The following is a 25,974-nucleotide window of genomic DNA, read 5'->3' as shown; positions in this document are numbered from 1 at the left end:
GACCCTTTGCTATGAGACTTGAAATGAGCTCAGGAGCATCCTGTTTCCATTGATCATCCTTGAGATGTTTCTACAACTTGATTGGAGTCCACCTGTGGTAAATTCAATTGATTGTACATGATTTAGAAAGGCACACACCTGTCTATATAAGGTCCCACAGTTGACAGTGCATGTCAGAGCAAAAACCAAGCCATGAGGTCGAAGGAATTGTCCATAGAGCCCCGAGACAGGATTTTGTCGAGGCACAGATCTGGGGAAGGGTACCAAAACATTTCTGCAGTATTGAAGGTCCCCAAGAACACAGTGACCTCCATCATTCTTAAATGGAAGAAGTTTGGAACCACCAAGACTCTTAACAGAGCTGGCTGCCTGGCCAAACTGAGCAATTGGGGGGAAAGGGCCTTGGTCAGGGAGGTGACCAAGAACCCGATGGTCACTCTGACAGTGCTCCAGAGTTCCTCTGTGGAGATGGGAGAACCTTCCAGAAGGACAACCATCTCTGCAGCATTCCACCAATCAGACCTTTATGGTAGAGTGGCCAGACGGAAGCCACTCCTCAGTAAAAGACACATGACAGCCCGCTTGGAGTGTGCCAAAAGGCACCTAAAGGACTCTCAGACCATGAGAAACAAGATTCTCTGGTCTGATGAAACCAAGATTGAACTCTTTGGCCTAAATGCCAAGCATCATGTCTGGAGGAAACCTGGCACCATCCCTACAGTGAAGCTTGGTGGTGGCAGCATCATGTTGTGGGGATGTTTTTCGGCAGCAGGGACTGGGAGATTAGTCAGGATTGAGGGAAAGATGAACAGAGCAAAGTATAGAGAGATCCTTGATGAAAACCTGCTCCAGAGCGCTCAGGACCTCAGACTGGGGTGAATGTTCACTTTCCAACAGAACAACAACCCTAAGCACACAGCCAAGATGTAATGTCGCAATGTCCTTGAGTGGCCCAGCCAGGACCTGGACTTGAACCTGATCGAACATCTCTGGAGAGACCTGAAAATAGCTATGCAGAAACCCTCCCATCCAACCTGACAGCGCTTGAGAGGATCTGCATAGAAGAATTGGAGAAACTCCCCAAATACAGGTGTGCCAAGCTTGTAGCTTAATACACAATAAGACTCAATGCTCTAATCGCTGGCAAAGATGCTTCAACAAAGTACTAAAGGGTCTGAATACTTATGTAAATGTGATATTTCTGTTTTTTTTATAAATTAGCAAACATTTCTAAAAACCTGTTTTTGCTTTGTCATTGTGGGGTGTTGTGTGTAGATTGATGAGGACAATTTTTTGGAATGCATTTTATAATAAAGCTGTAACGTAACAAAATGTGAAAAAAGTCAAGGGGTCTGAATACTTTCCGAAGGCATTGAATATGTTTTTAGAAAAGTAAAAACATTTATTAAAAAAGAAAGCAAAAGTTGTCCAATTTGCTGTCGGTGCAGACGCATCTCCCACGACTTTACTCATCGACTTCCGTCTACAGTTTGCTACTTTCAGCTTAACACTCAAACGCGCCCATTGTTAGTTAGCAGTTTGAAGCACCTGTGCACATGTGCAGATACTTTGTGTGACTGTGTGAGAGCAAATTATTGCATTGCGCTCATCTTAATGGGAGCATGTGTTCATCTGCTCAGACGTTGCTGACGTCTGCTAAATCCTACAACACTTGGATAGGTATTTTAGGTATTAGCTAACCACATCATGGCCGCGTACCGCTGCTCAGAAGTTGCATGCATCAACCAATGGGTGCATGCCAAGTCGTTGACTGTGCAATCGAGCACCAGACTGCTATACCATATGATGTGGTTAGCTGATGCACAAAATACCTATCCATGCATTGTAAGATCTGGCATGCATTCGGAAATTCTGAGCAGAGGGACGTAACCAAAATGTATAGAAATCTGGTGCCGACAGATGATGCATGCAACATCTGAGCAGGGGAACACAACCAATATCTGCATCTCTGCTTGTGGAAATATAATTTTGCTGAGTCTACATTTGAATTAAAGTAAATCTCAATGTGACCCACCAGATTCAGAAGCTTAAAAACACTTTAGAAAAAATCGTGAAAACCCCATTTGATTTTGCCCAAAACTTTGAGAGAAAAAAACTAAAACTGAAAACATGATGTTTTTTATTGTAATTGATTGTATAATAGTGTAAGTATATTTTAGTTTTAGATACATTTAGCGGTTTGTTAATTATTTGATTTAATATTTTTACTAAATTTACTATAATTACCTTGGGACACACACAGCACAGGTTGCCACATTGTAACATTGCACTTCACTTGGTTGGCGTACCAACTAGTCGCTACAAAGTAACCTCGCTTAAATGTATCAAAATACGCTGCTACTTTGTAACAGAATTATGACCATTTATGTCTCGCCTAAACGTTCGTTCCTTTCCGCCTATTTTCGAGATGACTTCGGTCTACTCCGTCAGTTGTTCGGCTTGTTCCGGCCATCATTCGGTCGTTCTCGATGGTGCCGCTGACGATTTGATTTTCGTCCCTCTCGTTCTCGGTGTTGTTGTTCTCGGTGACGCGACGGAGGTGTAGCCTGACGCGGTCTCTTACGTGTCGGCCTGAATAAAAGTGGAGCTCCGAGGGCCCGGGAGTGACCGAGGGAGTCTGTTTCGGTAAGAGAGGACTAGTGTCCAGGGGAAGAGAGACAAGGCGCGTCCCACATAAACTGTATTCTGGTCCGGTTCATATCGGATGAACAAAGAGATCATGGCGGCGGGCTTGTTTCAGGCAGTCATGCAGGCATGGAGGGAGGGGAGGCTGCTGCGGCTAGTAGAAAAAGGCAGGGAATGAGGAGTATGCTAGCTCGCCAGTCAGGATCGAGAATATTGCTTGTTTGGACAGCATAGTCTGTGATGCGACATTTACAAGCAAATGCGCACTGTGATCAAATATTAGACTTTCTGCTTTCAAAAGCCTAGTGAAGGCTACTCGCGCGCCGTGGGTATTCTTACGCAGCAGCCTAGCCCTCGCCTGTAGAGTAGAAATGCAAAGGGAGCTGTCTTAGATTTTATGTAGCCTAAAAAATGTAGTGGTTCTATAAGCCAAACTCAACTGCTAAATAATTGTTCGTACGAAAAATGTGTTGAGTATTATTGAACTTAAATTCTTAAAGTGCAAAATTATGTATTGGCTTTCATAAACCAGAATAAGAAATTATGAGAAATTTCGATTTTATTTATAGGGGTAGGCCTAGTCCACTTGTCAAACCAACTATTTGGGAGAAGGGTTGTTGCTTTGCTGTCCTAGTCTATAATAAGAAATCGTCAGTTTAGACACGTGCTCTAATTTGGATTATGTATCCATATGCCTGGGTCGCTACAATAATATGACCCATCACGTAATGCTAGTCTATTTGCTTCTAGTCGTTTTTTGCCAAAATAAAGTTATGTAAGTGGAGTCTAGTCAAAACATTCTCAAACGCATAAGGCCATGAGTTTTTGGTAAGCCTATTTTGGATATTCACTTATTATATAGCATGAAATAATGTTATATATCGCTCTCAAAAGTTCACAAACATTGTCGCGAACTAAATGTTAAACCAATGGTAAGCTATTTATGAACGGTATGACACAAAGGGGGCGTCGCTACTCTCCATGTGGCTCTGTCTTGTCACTGAGCAGATATAAAGTCGTTATGTACACATATATTTACAGTTAGAAAATGTGTGATATGGTGGTTAGAGAAATCTTTTTTTATACTGCCATGTTGCACTGAGCCTTGCTGTTGAAAACCACATTAGTGTCCGACTTTCAGCTGTCTCCCCCAACTTCACTATTGTCTACAGTCGGTTACTTTAAGCCTTACCGCTCGAACACACCCAATGACTTTTGAAGAGGGCGAACTCTAAGATTTCACAGAGACGTTATGCACTGTGACCGACTGTGATGCAGTGTGTGAGCTCACGATGCTTTCATTTCTTTCTTTTGAATGGGACTTTAATAATGATTGATCATTCTACACACTATTACTGTTGCATTGATATTTAGTAAAAACATTTTTTTTAAATTACATTGTCAAAATATTATTGTCAAAATCTATAGGCTACACTCAATGGTTGATAGCTTTATTCCACAAATGTTCTTCTGCCGTGCTCTTTCTCTATGGTTCTGAAAAGGTTAAATAAAATAAAAAGGGCAAGAAAAAAGAGTTGACTAGCAGGGGAGAATGAAGCTGTTTCTCTCCCTTTGTCTGCAACAGGCACCTCTTTCATGACCCTGCTTTTCCACTGAGGGAGGGCTTGTGGCTGCTGGCCCTCCCTCCCCTCCACAACCAGACTACCATGTTTAGCAGCCAGCCAATGGTCACTGGTAGTAGGGGGATTTCCAACATTGTATTCTCTGACAGACAGAGCTAGCGCCGTTGGGGTGGCACTGGCAGGCCAGACAAGTCATAACACATATGTGCCTATGGCCACAGACTGCCTGAGAGCCCTGTCCCGTGTGTGTGTCCTGTCCTAGCTATCCCTGTTAGGTGAAACATTTCTCTGGCTAGTCTAAAGACATGGCATATTGACAAGACAGAGGAGTAGGAGGCGGAAGTGTTTTGGGAATCTGGGAAAAGCCTCTAGCGGATAAAGCCAATGCATGACATGTTGGTAATGGGTTTCTGGCAGTGCACATGTTTGCCAAGTCTGAGTTGGTCGGACTCTGTGGAGTTTAGCAACAGCTATCAGAGAATATTTAAGCTTAAAGGTCTAGAGAAGAGTCCAAAATGGCACCCTATCCCCTTTATAGTGTATTACTTTTGACCAGAGGCCAGCACACTATCCCGTAAATAGTGCACTACTTTTGGCTAGCGCTCTATGGGCGTTAGGTCAAAAGGCGACTCGCGGGCCAAATTATTTTATTTGGCCCCCCAAGTTTTCTGAGAATTTTTTATTTTTTTTGGACATAAAAGACTGAAAAATCACCAGGGAATTAGCTCAAAATTATTTTAGTTGAGTAAATCTGTTCCCAAGTATTCCCACGCATAAATAGAGAGGCATATGTGATTGTATTCCACTGTAATTAAAGTTTAAAATGATTCTGTTTTTGTCAAATAATGTTTGGGATTCTTGCGGTCTGTTTGCACTGTACAAATTATTTATAACTATGTTCCGGCCCTCCGACCATCCGCTCAAGGAAAAATCAGCCCACGGCTGAATGTTATTGGGGACTCCTGATATAGGGTATAGGATGCCATTTCATGTGCAGCCATGCTATGTTTGGTAGCCATTAGGTGGATGTACAGGCCTTCTGCTGAACAAGGTGGACCAGAGGGAATGTCAGCTGCCCAAACCAGGCCTGCTAGGCCCTATACCCGCAAGGAGGAAAGTGACGCATTCCTAGACAATGAGATGAATGACCTCTCCAGGGGATAGGGGGGTGTGTTTGTGTCAAATCACATTTTATTGGTCGCAAATACATATTTAGCAGATGTTATTGCAGGTGTAGGGAAATGCTTGTAAATGTGTGTGTGTGTGTGTGTGTGTTTATAACCTAGGAATGGGTCACTTCCTTACTCCTCTACGCCAGTCTCCAAGGTATTTCTCAGCCAGAATGGAATAATTTGTTCTTTATAGTAATGCCATCTGTTTTCCAAGGTTGTCTCAGGACATTCCTAAAAAGATTTCCAGCCCAAAAAGGACATCACATTGTCAAAGGGTAGCCCCAACTCTCTTATGTAGCTTTAGAAGAGTATGATAAAGCTCAGGAATAGCCCTGAGAACTTATCAACTTACATTGGACCTCTCAGTTACATCCGTGAGAAGCGGCTTCGCCCCGCTTGACTTCTGAGAGGTACAAGCTATCATGTTGCCAGTCACTTTTAAGTGACACAAGACATATAAAACTGGGTCAGTTACAAACAGTCACATAATCCACATCTGTTTCAGTTATTAAATACTCTGTTCATAAAAGCTGGAAGGACGGCTGTGGTCAGTTTGCAGAAACAAACACTTGTCTAACAGACAAGGAGTGGGTTGATTCTAGAGACAGGCTTTCCACTGATTTCCTTTCAATGAGCTGTGAAGGCAGATTAATTACATGCATTGCTCACAATCTGCTATTACATGGTAATTAGCATGATAATAACACATTTTTACCTTTATTTAACTAGGCAAGTCAGTTAAGAACAAAGTCTTATTTACAATGACGGCCTAGGAACAGTTGGTTAACTGCCTTGTTCAGGGGCAGAACGACAGATTTTTACCTTGTCAGCTCGGGGATTCGATCTTGCAACCTTTCGGTTACTGGCCTAACGCTCTAACCACTAGGCTGCCTGCCGCCCCAAATTCCATTTGGTGCCAGGTAACTAACTATCTGTTGTGTTGAATCCTTCAAAATAAGTACAAGTAGAAAGTACTACTAAGCACAATACTACCATATCTCTCAACAAAAACCAGGTCAAACCAGCTGAAATGATCATCAGCATTACTGAGATTTTCTCCTTAATGATCATAACAAGACATCCATAAAATGTATCAGAAAGTCCAATATAAGCCCTCTCTAACCCTAATGTCCTTCTCCCCCTTTTCTCCTACAGCTAAGTCGATGACCATGGAGTCGGGAGCAGAGGTTCATCAGGGAGGAGACACGGCAGTATCAGAGACAGAGAGCCAACAGATCTCCCAGGCACAGATAGCCACCCTGGCACAGGTAAGTAGCCGGCCCATCTACCTACCACACACTAGTACAGTATAACATTACTACTACCACTCACAGGTAAGCCTACTCTGCCTCTCTACCACACACTCGCACATTACATCTACCACTCACTACCCCACTGACTCATCTATGACTAGACCCAGTCCCTCACAGGGTTGTGAATACTCTCTGACTGATAGGGAATGGTATGCCACTTCACACACCCAGCAGATATATACAGTATGACTCACTGGGAGACCGTAGTCAGCATGACCCTGTTGTACAAGAAATAGGAAGACATGGAAATAGTCACCCCCCCACAAGTTCAGTTACAGCAGAAGAGGCTGATGCAAGATGCAAGCAGGAGACAGTAGGATGTCACAGAATATACTGTACATACTGACATAATTCACGCTACCGCTTCATTCTCATATGCACACCAATGCAGTAAATATGTATACATACAGAGACAAAAGAATGTAGCAAATAGTTGTTTTATAAACGTAAGTAGTAGGGCCCAGAAAACCCCAAGTTTTTCCAGACCAGGAGAACTCGGGGGTTCTAGTTATAGGTGTGTGTCCCCTGGACAGCAGGATTATGTTTATGCTTTGCAGGTTTCCATGGCAGCAGGTCACGCCACATCCAGCGGTCCTACGGTCACCCTGGTGCAGCTGCCCAACGGTCAGACGGTCCAGGTTCATGGCGTCATCCAGGCCGCTCAGCCCTCTGTCATACAGTCACCACAGGTCCAGACTGTTCAGGTGAGTAGACCTTTTCATCTAACCTTTATTTATAGAGCTTTGTCGTTAAGATAAAAAACTTTAGCCAAAACCTTAGCTTAGATACAACAACTTAGCACTAGAAGAATTCACTGTGATCCCAACCAGACTTGGTCATAATACACCAATTATGATCACCAACCCTGGTGTTGAAGAAATACAGTGTAAATAAATATTTGTTCCTGCCCAGCACTAACACACCTGATTGGACTTTTCCAGATCTCCACCCTAGCAGAGAGTGAAGACTCTCAGGAGTCAGTGGACAGTGTGACTGACTCTCAGAAACGCAGAGAGATCCTCTCACGACGCCCCTCATATAGGTACCGTTTGGTGTGTGTGTGATAATGCAGTGCTGTGATTACTGTAGGTGTTCCTTTGTGTTTATCTGACGTCCTGCCCTCTAACCCCAACAGGAAGATCCTGAATGACCTGTCATCAGGTGACACCCCAGGGGTTCCCAGGATCGAGGAAGAGAAGTCGGAGGAGGACACAGCGCCCGCCATCACCACGGTTACCATGCCCACATCATGCCCCATCTACCAGACCAGCAGTGGCCAGTACAGTACGTCACGTTTGACCCTTTGTTCTTTTACTCAACAATGTCATGGTCATCGGAGCAGCAAAAGTTATTTTTTCAGTCACTGACAGAGGTAATTTAAGAGGGTATTTTAAGCAAGATGTTTAGTTGCTAATGTTACAACATTATTTTCCTTCTCTCGCTCTCTCTTTGTCTGCCCTCATTCTCTGTCTCTCTCTTTGTATTCTCTTTGTCTCTCTCTCTCTCTCTCTTGCTCTCTCCTTCCCTCCCCTCTCCCAGTCGCCATCACCCAGGGCGGGGCAATCCAGCTGGCCAATAACGGAACAGACGGGATCCAGGGACTGCAGACCCTGACTATGACCAACGCTGCGGCCGCCCAGCAGGGCACCACCATCCTGCAGTACGCTCAGACCTCGGACGGCCAGCAGATCCTGGTGCCCAGCAACCAGGTGGTAGTGCAAGGTGAGTGGTAGTGCCTTACCTCTTGATATGGATAAAAACACACAGTCAATCGGAGTGGTTGAGATCGTTTGGATCGTTTCCATTGTTCCCCAGCTGCGTCGGGAGATGTGCAGGCCTACCAGATCCGTACGGCCCCCACTAGCACCATCGCCCCAGGGGTGGTCATGGCCTCCTCCCCTGCCCTGTCTGGCCAGGGGGGCCCAGAGGTAGAAGTTACCCGCAAGAGAGAGGTCAGACTCATGAAGAACAGGTAAGGACAGAATGAGGTTCCCTTTGGTTATGGTCTACTGTGAACTCCATTTAGCCAAGACCTGTAAACCTTATAATAAGCCATTTTAGGGCTTATACATGCTACAAGTAATAAAGCATTATACCTGCTTGCATTAAGTAAAGTGTAACCAAGACCATCAATTCATTCAATTCCAATAACTTCATGTGTGGTGACAGATTGCTAGATACAAGACAGATAACATACAACACAAAACATGTACAGCATAAAGGATTGGAAGAATTCTATGCAGTCACAGGCTATATATATACATATTTACAAATACAAATGAAGAAAAACTTCAAGAGTTTTTGGCACAAAACTAGAAGCTGCTCTAGAGAAGATGGTGTACCATCCCATGCTAGCTGAGCCAATAGCCAGAGGTTTCCCTAACTGTGTCTTGGTCCTTGTTGTGTCACAGAGAGGCGGCCCGCGAGTGTCGCAGGAAGAAGAAGGAGTATGTCAAGTGTCTTGAGAACCGCGTGGCCGTGCTGGAGAACCAGAACAAAACCCTCATAGAGGAACTGAAAGCACTTAAAGACCTGTACTGCCATAAATCTGAGTAGCTTCAAAATAACCCATCCTAGCCCAACTGTCACTCCCTATTCAGCGGGCATCAGACTGCCCACTGACCTGTACAGAGACTCTGCCAAGCATTGGCCTACGGGCATGACCCATGACATCTGAAGCAAGAGGATGTGAGAGAGAAGACAGAATGAAAATGGATTGATGGACGGGAGATCAGTGATGGACAGTGCTTTGTGGGAATTGTAGTAAACACGACCACTTTGGCCCATACGTCCCCCAATCTCCCATCCACCAATCCATTTTCACCCTGTCTTCTCTCTCACATCCTCTTGCTTCCACTCCTTCTTCTCCCGCTCACTTGTTATCCACCTTTTCATCTTTCTTTGCCTCTCCCAACTTCTCTCAATATTATCCCACCACGGAACTGAAAGGATGAGGATTCATTCGTCAGTTGTGGTTCCAGGGATAACGTGGTGAAACACAACACTAACTCTTTTACCCTATTCAAGCTTCTTGTTTGGGGTTTGACTACTGGGAAGAGAAGTCACAGACTTCTGACATAGTCATTTTTTATTAACCCAAAGCCTCTTATGTCTTCACTAACAAAGGTTAGCCAATCAAACAAGAGGGTTAGCGTCTGAATGTCCAATCAGCTCAAGAGGAAGTCAAGACAAGGAAGTCAAGGTAGCCTCCAGAACCCTGGCATTGGAGTCAGTTAAGACATTGTAGATTTCCCAGGGTCCGGTTTCCCAAAAGCATTTTAAGGCTAAGTTCATCGTTAGAACCTTTGTAGGAGCCTCGTTAAATCTCGTTATTAACATTGCACTTGAAAGCGCTCGTAATCTAACGCATGCTTCAGACCACTCGTAGAACAGCAGTGCGTCGTTAGATGCTTTTTTGCCCTCTTTTATATACAGAAGATCTCTGCTAAACATCACATGGTTTATCCGTCTCTGTGACCGCCGATAACTTCAGAACAAAGTTGACTACAAATGCAAAGTTGACAATGTCTTTGTAATTGATACAAACAAGCAACGTCTAAAAATATGCTTCAAATGAAAACAGAGATGACTGCATTTAAATATAAACAGTAGGATATAGGCCTATTTCAGTCCTATTGAAATACATACCATGTTCAATCAATTGAGTTCTATTTTGCTACTAGGCTACTGTTTGTAATTTGTCTCAATATATTTAATGATGTGTAGCCTAACGTGCTCAATGATGTGCCAAATCTTTGATTTAGTGGGTAAGCATTAGACTAAAGGCGCCTCAATATTTGCATCCATAGGTGGTAATATCCATAGCCGCGGGAAGTAAGGGTGCTGAATCACCCCCTGATATATCACAATAAACCAAATTAGTCCACTAGGCCTTTGAATAAACCAAATTGGTGCACTAGGCCTTTATTACCCCTGTATGAGCGGAGAAAAATACTCAACAGCAGAGCGGGGAAATACCCCCCAACTCCCCCGTCGACAAAACATTTCAGCACCCCCACCCCAAAACAACTTCCTGCGGCCATGGTAATATCACTCTAGGAGCTGATCTGTCGTCAGTATTGTGAAATAATTATAATGTTGAGGAAAGTTCCCTTTCTTTCAATCCTATCAGTATCGACACATGATCAAACGACGCTCTTGGCGAGCGTTCTCTCTGTGTGGTTTTGGGAAACGCATGTTACATCTTCGGGAAAGATACATTGTTAAAACACGCCTAAATTCCATCGCTATCAGGAAACCGGGCCCTGCTTAGTAGATCATATGAGATCAGATTATGTTATTTTCTAGATCTCAGTGCTTAGGTTAAACCTCCATAATCAGTATAACCCATCAACTCGGATTCATCTTCCATTTCAAGTGTCTTGGGTATTTTCTTTATTTCGTTACATTTTGATATCTGAGATTTGAGCTACTTTTGTTACGCTCTAAAGATTTGGGCTGTTGCTAGGTGGTGGTGGAATATGGATCCCATATAACTACTGAAGAAAACAGATTCATGTCTGAATACAGGGGAAAGTTGTCAGTACACACCACATAGCCCTCTATGGGTTAATGGCAATTATCTGAGATTAAATTCACCCAAGTAAATCTTGTTGGAATAGATACATTTGTAATCTCCGGCATACACATATTTATGGTGAGTGTACTACTGTACATACATTCAGTACATACACTACCGTTCAAAAGTTTGGGGTCACTTAGAAATGTCCTTGTTTTTAAAATCAAAGCACATTTTTGGGGCCATTAAAAGAACATCAAATTGATCAGAAATACAGTGTAGGCATTGTTAATGTTGTAAATGACTATTGTAGCTGGAAACGGCTGATTTTTAATTAATTATCTACATAGGCGTACAGAGGCCCGTTATCAGCAACCATCACTCCTGTGTTCCAATGTCACGTTGTGTTAGCTAATCCAAGTTGATAATTTTAAAAGGCTAATTGATCATTCTAGGCAAGAGTTCCTCTGTCCAGTGTCTGTGTTCTTTTGCCCATCTTAATCTTTTATGTTTATTGGCCAGTCTGAGATATGGCTTTTTCTTTGCAACTCTGCCTAGGCCAGCATCCCGGAGTCGCCTCTTCACTGTTGACATTGAGACTGGTGTTTTGCGGGTACTATTTAATGAAGCTGCCAGTTGAGGACTTGTGAGGCGTCTGTTTCTCAAACTCGACACTAATGTATTTGTGCTCTTGCTCAGTTGTGCACTGGGGCCTCCCACTCCTCTTTCTATTCTGGTTAGAGACAGTTTGCGCTGTTCTGTGAAGAGAGTAGTACACAGCGTTGTACGAGATCTTCAGTTTCTTGGCAATTTCTCGCATGGAATAGCCTTAATTTCTCTGAACAAGAATAGACTGACGAGTTTCAGAAGAAAGTTATTTGATTCTGGCCATTTTGAGCCTGTAATGGAACCCACAAATGCTGATGCTCCAGATACTCGACTAGTCTAAAGGCCAGTTTTATTGCTTCTTTATTCAGAACACCAGTTTTCAGCTGTGCTAACATAATTGCAACAGGATTTTCTAATGATCAATTAGCCTTTTAAAATGATAAACTTGGATTAGCTAACAGAACGTGCCATTGGAACACAGGAGTGATAGTTGCTGATAATGGGCCTATGTAGATATTCCATAAAAAAAATCTGCCGTTTCCAGCTACAATAGTCATTTACAACATTAACAATGTCCACACTGTATTTCAGATCAATTTGATGTTATTTTAATGGGCAAAACATTTGCTTTTCTTTCAAAAACAAGGACATTTCTAAGTGACCCCAAACTTTTGAACGGTAGTGTATACGATTACATTAACAATTTGTTAGTAGGTTTATGTAGGACTTGGGATCAATCTTCCAACATCACAGACAGAGATACTTTATATTCTGTTTATGATAGGATAAAGTAGTACCATGTTGTATTACATATTGATTATTTTTCTTTTGATATAATTACTGTACATGGAGCCTACAGCATGTGTAGATTTTACTATGATATTTCTATTGATTTGATAAGAAAATTGTTATGCATAATATGAAACCAATATAGATTAACGTATTTGTATCATATACTGCAGCACATAAAAAAAAATATAAAAATATATACATGTATATTCCTTTAGCTTACCAGGCCTATTACAATGTCGGCAGCTATTTAAGAAAAAGGCCTTTTTTAAACTCATCATGCTTTGTGGTGCTCTGCTCATCTTCTTTTAAGGCAGGCGAGTGAACAGCCTGTTGGAAGCTATTACGACCCACAAGACATATTAGTTCAATTATTCCTCTGGGTTTCATTAAGCTGTAAATGGCTAAGAAATAAATGTGATTCTGCCGGCCACACCACTCATCTGTACAGAGGACTGAGAGCCCTAAGTGGTTGTAAAAGCCTCTTGCGAATGTTGTAACATGCTTACTATAAATGCATTTCCTCACAGAGCACACCCCCACCCCCCCTAGATTAGGAAGCAACACCATCATGCAACAAAAGCTTTTTTTCTTTTTGTTAGATATTATGTCATATGTAATGTCACGGTACAGTAAATGCATTTCTTCCTACATTTTTTGTCTTTGTTTGTACTTTATAAATAAGAATACATTTTAGACACTAGAATATTCCTGAATTGAATGTGAAATAAATACATGGTTCAGCCAAGTCCAAAACTGTAATATCTTTTAAAAAAAACATTATTTGTGGAAATAATCAGTACCAAAATCCTAGTTTGTTAGTCTTTTTGTATTCAGGAGGACGCATCAGGAATCTAAATATATTGATCCTGGGAGAACCATGAAAAACAAATCAACACATTGGAATTGGAATGTATCTTCAGTGTGAATACCCAGATTCATCTCATGCACATCAAACAGCATAGCTTCTTGAGTTTTCAGTTAGGATGGGGGTAGTTTGTTAATGGTTATCATTTTTACTGTGTTTGTACGTTGAGATTCAGTCAATCCAGTGTCACTCTGCTTGCTTTATTTTTCTACATTAAAAGACTGTTTATAATGTACACCATTCATCATATTATGTGAATGGTATTGTAAAAAGAAAAGTGGGTTGGGTTCGTGTGAAATGGTCACAGAAAGTAATGTTTCTGATTATCATTGTGCAAGGGTAGCACTGTAATTTTGTTCTTCTGTTGCTTGCAAAAGGCAAAGCCATCTATTGAGTCGTTTGAATCATTACCTTGTCCTGGCCCTACTCTTTCAGTTTTTACAGACGCTTTGACAAGTCATTTGTGCGGCTGAATCCAAGCATGACAAATTGCAGAGGTAATCTCTTAGCAAAGCTTTTTCAGGGTAGATTATGGATTCATGCTGAAGGGATGCAATTTGACACAGCACACCTTGAGCTTCAGCTTTGCCGGCTCTGTAAAACTAATTATTTTATGACAGAAGAGCAGAACTGAGCAGAGCAGGTCAATGGCGCTTACAAAACAGTAGGTGAGGTTTGCTTGAACAGAAGAATTCATCTTGACAAAATACCAGTGAAGATACCAAGAGGTAAACTTGCCTATAGGCTTTTTTATTTAGCATTTAATTAAATTTAAGTAGCTGAATGAATTCAAAAAAGATCAATAGCCTAGTGGTTTGGTTTCTGTATCATTTTGAGGTACATAACCTGGCTTTACTTCTTGCATGAACAGCCTGTCATAGTGGAACTTTGAACAATAACCTTTTTCTAAACTTTTGTGCCCTGTTTGAATATTGCCAATTTTACAAATTGTAATCTTTAAATACCATTTATTGTACATAATGTAATCCTGTTAAGGGAGGTTTTATTGTGTTCCAGTTGTGTATCTGTCCATTGTATATACTGTCTGTGAACAGCATTAAACTAAAGCGCTAAACGATCCACACTTTAGACAGATACAAAGCCGCGGGGAATAGGGGTGCTGTCCTCTGATCAATAAAGAAATAAACATTTAATCAAATTAGTGCACTAGGCCTTTATTACTCCTGTACAAGTGGAGCGAAGCAAAGTACTTGTCAGCAGACAAAAAAAATCTTTAAAAAATGTCACCACCCCGAAACATCTTTCCACAGCTATGGACAGATAGACATTTTGAAAGCGCTATGTAACACATTGTACCACTCTTTTGTAAACATTTATGCCACAATAAATTGCATTCAAAGTGCCTTATTTGTCATCATTTTATAGAACTTTTTAACTGTCAAAACAATAACATGTTCGATATGCACGCGCAAATCATCAGACAACGTTAATTTCCTGGTTATTATCCGTTTGCTCTGGTGGTGTTACATTTGGCGAGCACAGCAAATAACCACAGAGCTAGCGTGATGTCAAAGTAAAGATCAGCTTACCTTGTTAGCCAGATAATTTATCTCAAGACAGCCAACAATATAACTAAACTAAATGTTGCTAGCATACGAGTCCAATGTTTGACGGCCACATTGTTTACATCAAAAGTTAACTAGCAGCAGTAATTATCTCACTATCAACCTCTCTCTCCCCCCTCACCAATCTGTCTCTCCTAGCTCTTCGTCTACTTCCTCCAAAACGCAAATATATTTTACCAAGCGTATAGCTCACTTAGTTTCAATTACGAAATATACTGTAGTTTTAATGACCCACTAGCTTGCGCTAGGCATGTATTATTGACCTCACTTTACTAGACCTAGCTAGTGGTTTGTTTACATTGTAAAGCTATAGGAGACTATTGTACAAATGCTAACGCAGATCATTTTTATTTATTTTTTACCCCCTTTTTCTCCCCAGTTTCGTCATATCCAATTCGTAGTTACAGTCTTGTCCCATCGCTGCAAAGGTCAAGAGCCATGCGTCCTCCGAAACACAAGCCGCACTGCTTCTTGACACACTGCCCGTTTAAACCGGAAGCCAGCCGCACCAATGTTTCAGAGGAAACACCGTCAAACTGGCGACGTGCATGCGCCCGACCCTCCACAGGCGCGATGGGACAAGAACATCCCTGCCTTGCCAAACCCTCCCCTAACCCGGACGACGCTGGGACAATTGTTTGCCGCCTCATGGGTCTCCCGGTCGAAGCCTGCAATACAGTCCAGGATCGATGCAGTGCCTTGGACTGCTGCACCAGTCGGAAGGCAACTTGTGGTGATAATGTAGAACTGCATATTAATTACACCAGGATGATAAATGAAGCAAACAAATTGCAATTTTATTTAAAGCAACATGTATTTTGAAATTAAATCAAATAACCTTAAATAATTCCTTTCTGCACACACTCATAGTGATATTTGCTAGTAATATCTCTCCTGTGCATGTCATCCTTAAGGCCTACCTACCTTCATTACAAGGATAGGGCTTGCACTAATCCATTTCATGACAGCATATACAGTGGCTGTAGAAGTCAAATTGGATATCCTTCAACATGGTTAGCCTCATTAATTGTCTTATGAAAAGAAAAACCCACACACTGATCTTGCCAGTATCAGCCTTTTCTATTCTTTCATGTTATTAGCAAATTATTCCCACACACCACAAAAGGTTGCAGAGGGGAGAATGGTTCATAATAATGGATGGAATGTAGTTAATGGAATGGTATCAAACACTCTGACACAATGTGTTTGACTTGTTCGATACGTTCCATTTCTTACGTTGCAGCCATTACTATGAGCCCATTCTCCCCAATTAAGGTGCCTCAGGCCATCTGTGACACATATAAATTATCACTGATATGTGATTGCGTTTCCTATTTCTAATAGTATAATTTGAAATGGAGAAAACATCTCAACAAAATGTAAACAATGTGTGAGGATTTGCTAATCCGGTTTCAGTATAGAAATGACAAGCCAAATGTTCAAGTGCATTAAACAAATCAAATTTCAAATCAAATGTATTTATATAGCCCTTCTTACATCAGCTGATATATCAAAGTGCTGTACAGAAACCCAGCCTAAAACCCCAAACAGCAAGCAATGCAGGTGTAGAAGCACGGTGGCTAGGAAAAACTCCCTAGAAAGGCCAAAACCTAGGAAGAAACCTAGAGAGGAACCAGCCTATGGGGGATGGCCAGTCCTCTTCTGGCTGTGCCGGGTGGAGATTATAATAGAACATGGCCAAGATGTTCAAATGTTCATAAATGACCAGCATGGTCAAATAATAGTAATCACAGTGAACAGGTCAGGGTTCCATAGCCGCAGGCAGAACAGTTGAACAAGGAGTCATCATGCCAGGTAGTCCTGAGGCATGGTCCTAGGGCTCAGGTCCTTCGAGAGAGAGAAAGAAAGAAAGAGAGAATTAGAGAGAGCATACTTAAATTCACACAGGACACCAGATAAGACAGGAGAAATACTCCAGATATAACAGACTGACCCTAGCCCCCTGACACATAAACTACTGCAGCATAAATACTGGAGGCTGAGACACGAGGGTTGGGGGGACACTGTGTCCCTGTCTGATGATACCCCCGGATAGGGCCAAACAGGCAGGATATAACCCCACACACTTTGCCAAAGCACAGCCCCCACACCACTAGAGGGATATCTTCTACCACCAACTTACCATCCTGAGACAAGGTCGAGTATAGCCCATATAGCCCATCTCCGCCACGGCACAACCAATGGGGGGGGGGGGCGCCAACCCGGACAGGAAGACCACGTCAGTGACTCAACCCGCTCAAGTGACGCACCCCTCTTAGGGACGGCATGGAAGAGCACCAGTAAGCCAGTGACTCAGCCCCTGTAATAGGGTTAGAGGCAGAGAATCCCAGTGGAGAGAGGGGAACCGGCCAGGCAGAGACAGCAAGGGCGGTTCGTTGCTCCAGTGCCTTTCCGTTCACCTTCACACTCCTGGACCAGACTACACTCAATCATAGGACCTACTGAAGAGATGAGTCTTCAGTAAAGACTTAAAGGTTGAGACCGAGTCTGCGTCTCTCACATGGGTAGGCAGACCATTCCATAAAAATGGAGCTCTATAGGAGAAAGGCCTGCCTCCAGCTGTTTGCTTAGAAATTCTAGGGACAATTAGGAGGCCTGCGTCTTGTGACCGTAGCGTACGTGTAGGTATGTACGGCAGGACCAAATCGGTAAGACAGGTAGGAGCAAGCCCATGTAATGCTTTGTAGGTTAGCAGTAAAACCTTGACATCAGCCCTTGCCTTAACAGGAAGCCAGTGTAAAGAGGCTAGCACTGGAGTAATATGATCCATTTTTTTGGTTCTAGTCAGGATTCTAGCAGCCGTATTTAGCACTAACTGAAGTTTATTTAGTGCTTTATCGGGGTAGCCAGAAAGTAGAGCATTGCAGTAGTCTAACCTAGAAGTAACAAAAGCATGGATTAATTTTTCTGCCTAATTTTTGGACAGAAAATGTCTGATTTTTGCAATGTTACGTAAATGGAAAAAAGCTGTCCTTGAAACAGTCTTGATATGTTTGTCAAAAGAGAGATCAGGGTCCAGAGTAACGCCGAGGTCCTTCACAGTTTTATTTGAGACGACTGTACAACCATCAAGATTAATTGTCATGCCCACGAGGTCAATATTAATCTCATCGTATGTCTGCATTTGGCATGCATGCCATAAATAATCTCACATCCACTGTAACCAAAAGGGTAGAGCATGGATAGGTCTGATGGGAGGGAGCTTGCACCTTCTCCTCCAATACAGTTGCAAGACAATACAGTTGAGGAGGTAGAGTGCGAGTAATCAAGGAAAGACAAAGTATGGCAAAGCCCTAGTAGCCTTCGTGTGGTGATGTCACCTGCCCTGCGAACTAAAGTACTGTTATCCTAGCCCAACCAAGATTATGTTTTTTGTAGGATAATGGACGCTGCTTTGTGGGTATGAAGTGCTGTTGTGGACAGGGGTTGCATCCTAGGTCAGCCATACAGAGATTGTTACACCTATAACAATGATCAAGGACATCAGCTGCAGCTGCAAATCTGTGCAATATAATCAGACAAAATGAGAGTAAATGACAACCAAATAAACCAGACAAACAAGGAATGTTAAATTACCAAAAAATACACTATACTTAAATCAAAGAATCAACACTTTATTTCATATCATACAAAGAACGCATATGTAAATGGTTAGTGGGTTTAAACATTCATCTTACTCTAAAACAAGTGTCTATTACAAATAATAGCCAGAATGTCAGGGCTGGAACAGAAACCTGCACACCCAGTAGCTAGACCTCTAAGAGCAAGGTTGTCCATGCATGTTCTAGGTCTATGCATTGTTACTTTTAACAGTATTTTGGTAGTCCTACAACCAATTGTAACAGTAAACCAATAGCATATATGACATGTTGGAGATATACCCTTCAGTCTCTCCAGGACTTGGGACTTTCTTTGGGACATTCATCAGCAGACAGGGTTTATCAGCTTTCACAGGTCTCTGTATCTGAGGTTAGGAAACAGAAATTAGACCTGGACTTGCATCATTATTTTGAAGTGATATAACATTTGATATTTTTGTTGCAATTGTGTTTTTGTATTTTCATAGTTCTCTCTTTGGGACTGGAAAGCTGTTCATTAGCTAGCTACTAGCTATGTAGCTAACATTGTTGATTTTACCAGGTCAAGCTAAGAGGGGTCCTGAAAGACACTCTTCCCCCGGTACTGCTGCTCATTCAGTTCACCAGCTCCGGAGGTCTACATCACCAGCCTTCTAGGCGTCACTGAACTGAATTCACTACCACCAACCGCGGACTGTCTTATCTCATTACGCGCACCTGGTTTCCATTCCCCCTGATTAATATGTGTATATATGTGCCCTCTGTTCCCCATTGTCCTTGTCGATCATTGTCCCATGTCCGTTGGTCGTGTGCTCCGTTGTATCGGCTTTCGTGCTACGTGTTATTGTGCACTTGTTATTACGGGTCTCGTCCCGTGTATTATTTAGAGGTTTACACCTCACTCTATTGTTTGGGTTACATCCCTGTGTTATATATATATACGTGTTTGTTTTTGGGCTTCGTCCTCATTGTTTTCATGACGTACTTTATTTTAGGTTCCTATCATTATACAGCGTGACAACAGGGGTGTCCACTGAAATTTGACTAGAAACAACAACTGGAACCTAAAACACACCCACCATGAGCACGCACTAAATTAGCCTAAGAACAGGTAAACAAAATTAAAACCCACACCAAACTTCAAGACAAAAGCAAACCAAAAAGTGCAGCAAAACGAATACAGGGAAGATCAGATAAAGGATTGTTTGTCTAGAAATCAAATATGGAGAGACAACTAAAGGTGTTAACCCTCCACCTCTCTCAAGACCAACAGACAACAATTCCGTAAATTACAAAAGACGGAATCACAAAGCCATGTTAAGTTCTTAAGGGAACAAGCCTGTCTTTTTGGACTTTGAGGATTTAAAGACACTCATACTTCTCAAGCAGTTCAAAAATTGCCTTCACGAAAAGGGTTGCTACCTACATTTATGGATCTCACTCCTGAGAAAGCTGCAGTTCTTGTAGATGAACAAAGCACCCAGTAGTTATCCCTACGCAAAAAGCAATCCAGAGAAGTCACCTCCTACTGCGAGGTTTCAGTCCTTTTCTACAGTGCCCAAAGATAAGGATTGGCGCAAAACAGTATTTTTTGTATCTGCCAGTTTGTCATTACTACCTGGGAAAGGACACATTGTCTCTGTGTCCTAAGTTAAAACATAAAAATGAGAGAAAAAGCAGTTTGTTCTTGTGGGAGCACTCCAGCCCATTAAGTTTCTGGTTGTGACTGGTGTAGCTCCTAAACAAGATTTTGGATCAGATGTGCATGAACCCGGGTTCGTGTCTCTGCAGAGTGGCAATGCTGTTAAGTAGCCGGTGAAGACACTGCGACATACTGGGCAGCCCAGTCATTCATTTGAAGGGTGTATTGCCTTTGTCTGACACTTCAACAACTGGTTACAGTGTGTTAGTGCAAGGCGTGGAGATGGGTTTCATGGAAGTTATTTTGTATAATGTGGAACTTGAGCCTGATCGTTGGAGTGAGGCCTAGCCTACCAGTGACAGGGGTCTCATATATTTTGGGAAACGATTTGGCTGGAGGGAAGGTCGTGCCAAATCCTGTCGTTTGTAAGGAACCCAGAGTATAGGAACCTGATGGGTAATCAGAAAGTACCCTAGAGTGTTCCCAGCGTGTGCCGTTACACGTGCTGTCTAAGAAAGTCACCGGGAACAAGTCTAGTGTTGAGGAGGATGTCAACAATCCCACCATGGTCAATCTGTCTGAGACGTTTATGGGCTATCCTGATTTCGGTAAACCTCCTGAGTTGACCTCTCCCTTGAAAACACCAAAAGTGGGCCTCCCGAGTGACGCAGTGATCTAAGGCACTGCATCGCAGTGCTAGCTGTGCCACTAGAGATCATGGTTCGAGTCCAGGCTCTGTCGCAGCCAGCTGTGATGGGAGACCCATGGGGCGGCGCACAATTGGGCCAGCGTCGTCCGGGTTTGGCAAGGCAGGGATGTTCTTGTACCATCGCACACTAGTGACTCCTGTGGCAGGCAGGGCGCAGTGTACGGTGACACGGTCACCAGGTGTGCGGTGTTTCCTCCGACACATTGGTGTGGCTGGCTTCAGGATTAAGCAGGCATTGTGTCAAGAAGCGGCTTGGCTTGGCTGGGTTGTGTTTCGGAGGACGCACAGCTCTGGACCTTCACCTCTCCCGAGTCTGTATCGGAGTTGCAGCGATGGGACAAGACTGTAACTACCAATTGGATACCACGGAATTGGGGGAAAAAAGGGGTAATAAACAAAAAAAAGAAACCCCAAAGGTGAGCGAGTTTGTAGGACTTGATGTCTAGGAAGCAGCTGATTGCTGAACAAAGTAAAGATGTTTCCTTTTCCCCTCTTTTCGCTGAGATACGTCCAGAGGAGGAGTTTGATTAAATTTGTGGGGGTTACTTTGACAGAGATGGTGTTCTAATAAGGAAATGGCATTCTCGCGCCACTTCTGGGCAAGTCGATTGGCCCATTGTTTCTCAAATTTTTGTTCCAGTTACACTTTGACAAGAGATACTGAGGTTGGCTCACAATGGTAGTATGGCAGGCCATCTTGGGGTCAACAAGACGTATGACCGTATCTTGCATAAATTCTTCTGGCCTGGTCTGAAACAGGATACTGTGTCTTACTATAAATCCTGTTGTGCTTGCTAGCGGACGGGTAAACTGAACCAAGTTGAACCTGTTGCACCTTTGCTGCCTATTCCTGCTTTGGACAAACCTTTCAGCAGGGTTCTGGTGGATTGTGTTGGTCCTTTGCCCAAAGCAAAGAGTGGTAACCACTTTATCTTGACCATCATGTGCACTGCCACTCATTTCCCTGAGGCCATTCCACTGAGAAAAATCACAGCTCCCTGTGTTGTTAAGGCCCTGGTGAAATTATTTTCAGCGTTTGAGCTTCCGCAGGTAGTGCAATCGAACAAAGGTTCGGATTTCATGTCAAAGGTCTTCCCGTCACTGCTACAGCAATTGGGTGTTACCCATTGCCCCTCTAGTGCATACCACCCAGAGTCTCAAGGTGCTCTTGAGAGATTTTATCAGACTTTGAAGTCAATGTTAAGAGCTTACTGCTTTGAGTTTGAGAAAGACTGGGATGAATGGATCCCGCTGTTTTCAGCCCAGGAGGTTGTTCAGGAATGTCTTGGTTTTAGTCCGAATGAGCTTGTGTTTGGACATCATGTCAGAGATCCTTTGAGCTTGCTGAGAGAGAGGTTGTTGCAGGGCAACACCTTAAACACAAAAACAAATCTGTTGGAGCACGTTTGCGCTTTTCGATACAGATTGCACCGCACGTGTGAGTTTGCCAGTGAGAATCTGCAAAGCACAGCCCCCACACCACTAGAGGGATATCTTCTACCACCAACTTACCATCCTGAGACAAGGTCGAGTATAGCCCACGACGTAGGCCCCTGCTCCTACGTCGCTGGAATCGGTGTACAAAGCAAATGGAAAACGAAAATCCGGAGCAGCTAGCACCGAAAGGGTCTTTGTCTTCTCAAAAGCCAGAAAACGACGTTCGCACTGATCAAATCTGTACGTAGCGCAACAATCACAGCAAAGTTCTTGCAAAAAGTCCAGTAGTAGCAGAAAGACGTCGCTGTCCATTAGTAACAGAAAGACGATAACAATGTTAAACTCCCTATGGGGTACTTTTCAAAGAAATTGCCTTTAGTTTTTATATTTCGAGGTTGGATGTTAGCACGTGGGGCGCACCAATTGGTGTCACCTCGTTAGTCAGTATGGTTACACCTGTGCTGGTTCGTCATCTCGGAAACCACATGTTTGAGTCTGTTCCATTGATTCCATTCCAGCCATTAAAATGAGCCTATTAAAGTGCACTATTCAATTCAGAAACATCATGTCCCTAGACACCCCCATCTTCCAGGAGTCTGTTTTCCCTGCCCTACAAGCTGACTGTCATGAGTCCACCCCTGATGTGATGGTTGACCTGTATAACAGCACTCTAAGGACCATAAACAGCCTTGCCCCTGAAAAAACACATAAACTGTCCTTCCAATGGTCATCCCCGTGGTTCACAGAGGAGCTGAGTTGCATGAAGACTAATGATGTGTATAAACCCTGGATGACTGACAGGGGGCGCTGTATTGAAGCCACCGCACAGCAATCTTGTTACTCCTCTACCATTGTTAAAAAGATTTTGGAAGCTATAAAAATGCACTTATTAATGTCTACATTTGTTTTTGACACGTTTATTCTATTAGACACCTTAATGCGTACATAATTATATTATATAAATAAACATAAAAATAAAACATTTTCCTTAAAAAAAAAAAATTGTAGCGCACAAATGTTACTGTTCCCACTATAACAACAAAAATACTTCCATACATTTAATTTCGACCTTGAAACATTTAATTGAAACACTGTAGAATTCCATTCATTCCTATGGAGGACTGCTGCTACTAGGGAGTGCCAATATGGCCGACCGGTGGCTTCAAAGCCTCTCAATGTCCAATATATAGCATCAGCAATCCAGGGTTTATATACAGTACATCATTGATGAATACCCATGGCCGCAAGCCAGAGCAAACCATAAAGACCACCAGGCTTGCTATTTCAAAGCATTAAAGCAGCCCGCTCCACCTTCTACTCTGCCATGATAGACAATAACCGAGGAAATCCTAGGACCTTGTTTTCCACCATCAGTCACCTCCTCCACCCTACAGACTCTGGCCCTCCCACAGCAACTACCGAACAATGCAATATATTTGCTGAGTTCTTCAAGGCTAAAATCAACACCATCCGAGAGAACATACTATCCTCCAAATCTAACCCCACTCTGGCTCCTACAGCACCACCCGTATCTGCTCATCCTCTAAGTGACTTTGCTAATATAAACTAATATAAAAAATGAAAACTACCAGTGGCACTCTCGACCCTATTCCAACATCACTGTTCAAAACATGCTCAGCTGCTCTCATCCAGTTTTTAACAAATCTGTTCAACAAGTCCCTCCACAGCGGGCAGGTGCCGTCACTATTCAAAATTGCTGCCATCACCGCTTTTCTCAAAAAAACATCCCTTGACCCAGACCTCCTCTCAAACTACAGACCTATTTCCAACCTCCCATTTATATCTAAATTCCTGGAGAAGATGGTGGCAACTCAACTTCCCTCACACCTCAGCGCTAACCAGCTTTACGAAGCTCTCCAGTCTGGCTTCAGACCCATGCACAGACAGCCCTGGTGAAGGCGGCTGCTAATGACCTGCTCATGGCTGCAGATACAGGATCCCCCACCATCTTGATTCTTCTGGACCTCAGTGTTGCTTTTGACACAGTAGAACACAGCAGCACCTCAGAGAGCACACTGCCATCTGTGGGACTGCCCTAAACTGGTTCACCTCCTACCTCTCTAACTGCAAGCAGTATGTGTTATAATTTCTGACCTGAGCGTCTTCTAATTGGAATTTTAATTATGTTCAGAATGAAGAGCTATCTCAATATAAAGGCGCTGCTTCTGTAAGAATAATTGAGGTATGGCCTTTTCCTTGTTTTTTGTCCAATCAAATGACGATTAAACAAGCGGTGTCGTTATATGGAACAACTTGATTGTCTCCCGAGTGGCGCAGCTGTCTGGCACTACAGACACCCTGGTTCGAATCCAGGTTGTATCACAACCGGCCGTGATTGGGAGTCCCATAGGGCAGCGCACCATTGACCCAGCGTCGTCCAGGTTTGGTCGGTGTAGGCCGTCATTGTAAATAAGAATGTGTTCTTAACTGACTTGCCTAGTTAAATAAAGGTTACATCAAAATAAAAATTGGACATGTACAATGAGGGGATTCGATTAATCAGGCGGTCGGGTCGGCGTGTTTTGCACAGGGTGAAAGTTGATTGCATTCGTTTTAGTAATAAACTGTTCGGTGAGTGTATGTTTTATGGGAAATATATGTATGTTTCTGGACGATGCACCATGGTGCCTTGTTGACGACAGGACCACGCGACGTAGATTACGGCGTTCATGCCTCACCGCCATTGCCCGGTCACGTCACGGGCCATGGGCCGGTGTCCCGCGGCTCAGAATGATCGAATCCGCCCATTGAACAATGGGAGACGGTCATTCTTAATTATTCATATTTTGAAGAGCAATAAGGATGAAGATGTATGCTCTGAACGTATTTATTTTCCCGAATTAATTTCAATTTACACGTTTTTGAACCAATGGCCATTGAGAAATTCCACTCGTTTTGATTACACGCCCAATAGTAATTTAAGGAATTCTGTCAACTGTGCATGCCAGGTAGCGGTGTTCGGAACAGATGGCGGTAGTGGCTGCGAGCGGTACGCAGAACTGGCCGGTGGGGAGGAGGTGGTAACGGATGATCCTCAGTCCGAAAGTTAGGGGGGTGGGGTCGAAGATGAACTTCGGGAAGACTTGACCAGATTGACTTCGATAAATGATTTGAACCGCTCCGGCTTTGATTTCTTTATCAAGACGGCAGCTACGTGAACACCAAGCCTCGGGATAGAGTTGGCGTCTGATCCTGGGATTGGTAATCAAAGAAGGGACTGGCGTGAGAGATCTAATTTACCTCGGAATCGACGGTTGGAAACTAGTTGCATATGCGTGGAGTAGTTATATTGTTTAAAGGGACAAGCTAATCGCTCATACAGACAGTGTTCCGTTGCTGCTATAGCTAGCTTGCTGGCTAGCTGACTTTGCTTGTAAAGGAATGGCAATGGATGAATGGGCAGCCACTTGTATTGCTCAGGTTTAAATAGCTTCTTGATGACCTCGGTGTTACAAATGATTTATGTCGTTAAGTAGCGAGC

At 43.0% G+C, this 25,974-nt stretch overlaps 1 protein-coding gene across 2 annotated transcripts; it reads left to right on the top strand.

Annotated features, from left to right (window-relative positions):
• Positions 1-2,493: 2,493 nt before the first annotated feature.
• On the top strand, positions 2,494-15,503 carry creb1b (cAMP responsive element binding protein 1b). Of its 2 annotated transcripts, none has more exons than XM_039006957.1 (8): positions 2,494-2,646; positions 6,557-6,669; positions 7,272-7,418; positions 7,656-7,756; positions 7,850-7,998; positions 8,254-8,436; positions 8,530-8,686; positions 15,465-15,503. In XM_039006957.1, exons 2-8 carry the CDS (start codon positions 6,565-6,567, stop codon positions 15,484-15,486), a joined length of 864 nt encoding a protein of 287 aa, XP_038862885.1. In that variant the 5' UTR covers positions 2,494-2,646; positions 6,557-6,564; the 3' UTR covers positions 15,487-15,503. The 2 variants fall into 2 exon arrangements, with proteins under 2 accessions (XP_038862885.1, XP_038862884.1); XM_039006956.1 differs by lacking the exon at positions 15,465-15,503 and adding an exon at positions 9,126-11,485.
• The last annotated feature ends 10,471 nt before the right edge of the window (positions 15,504-25,974 follow it).

This window comes from Salvelinus namaycush, chromosome 13 (genome assembly GCF_016432855.1).
Source record: "Salvelinus namaycush isolate Seneca chromosome 13, SaNama_1.0, whole genome shotgun sequence".
Classification (NCBI taxonomy): domain Eukaryota; kingdom Metazoa; phylum Chordata; class Actinopteri; order Salmoniformes; family Salmonidae; genus Salvelinus; species Salvelinus namaycush.
This window is presented reverse-complemented; position numbering and strand designations above follow the sequence as displayed.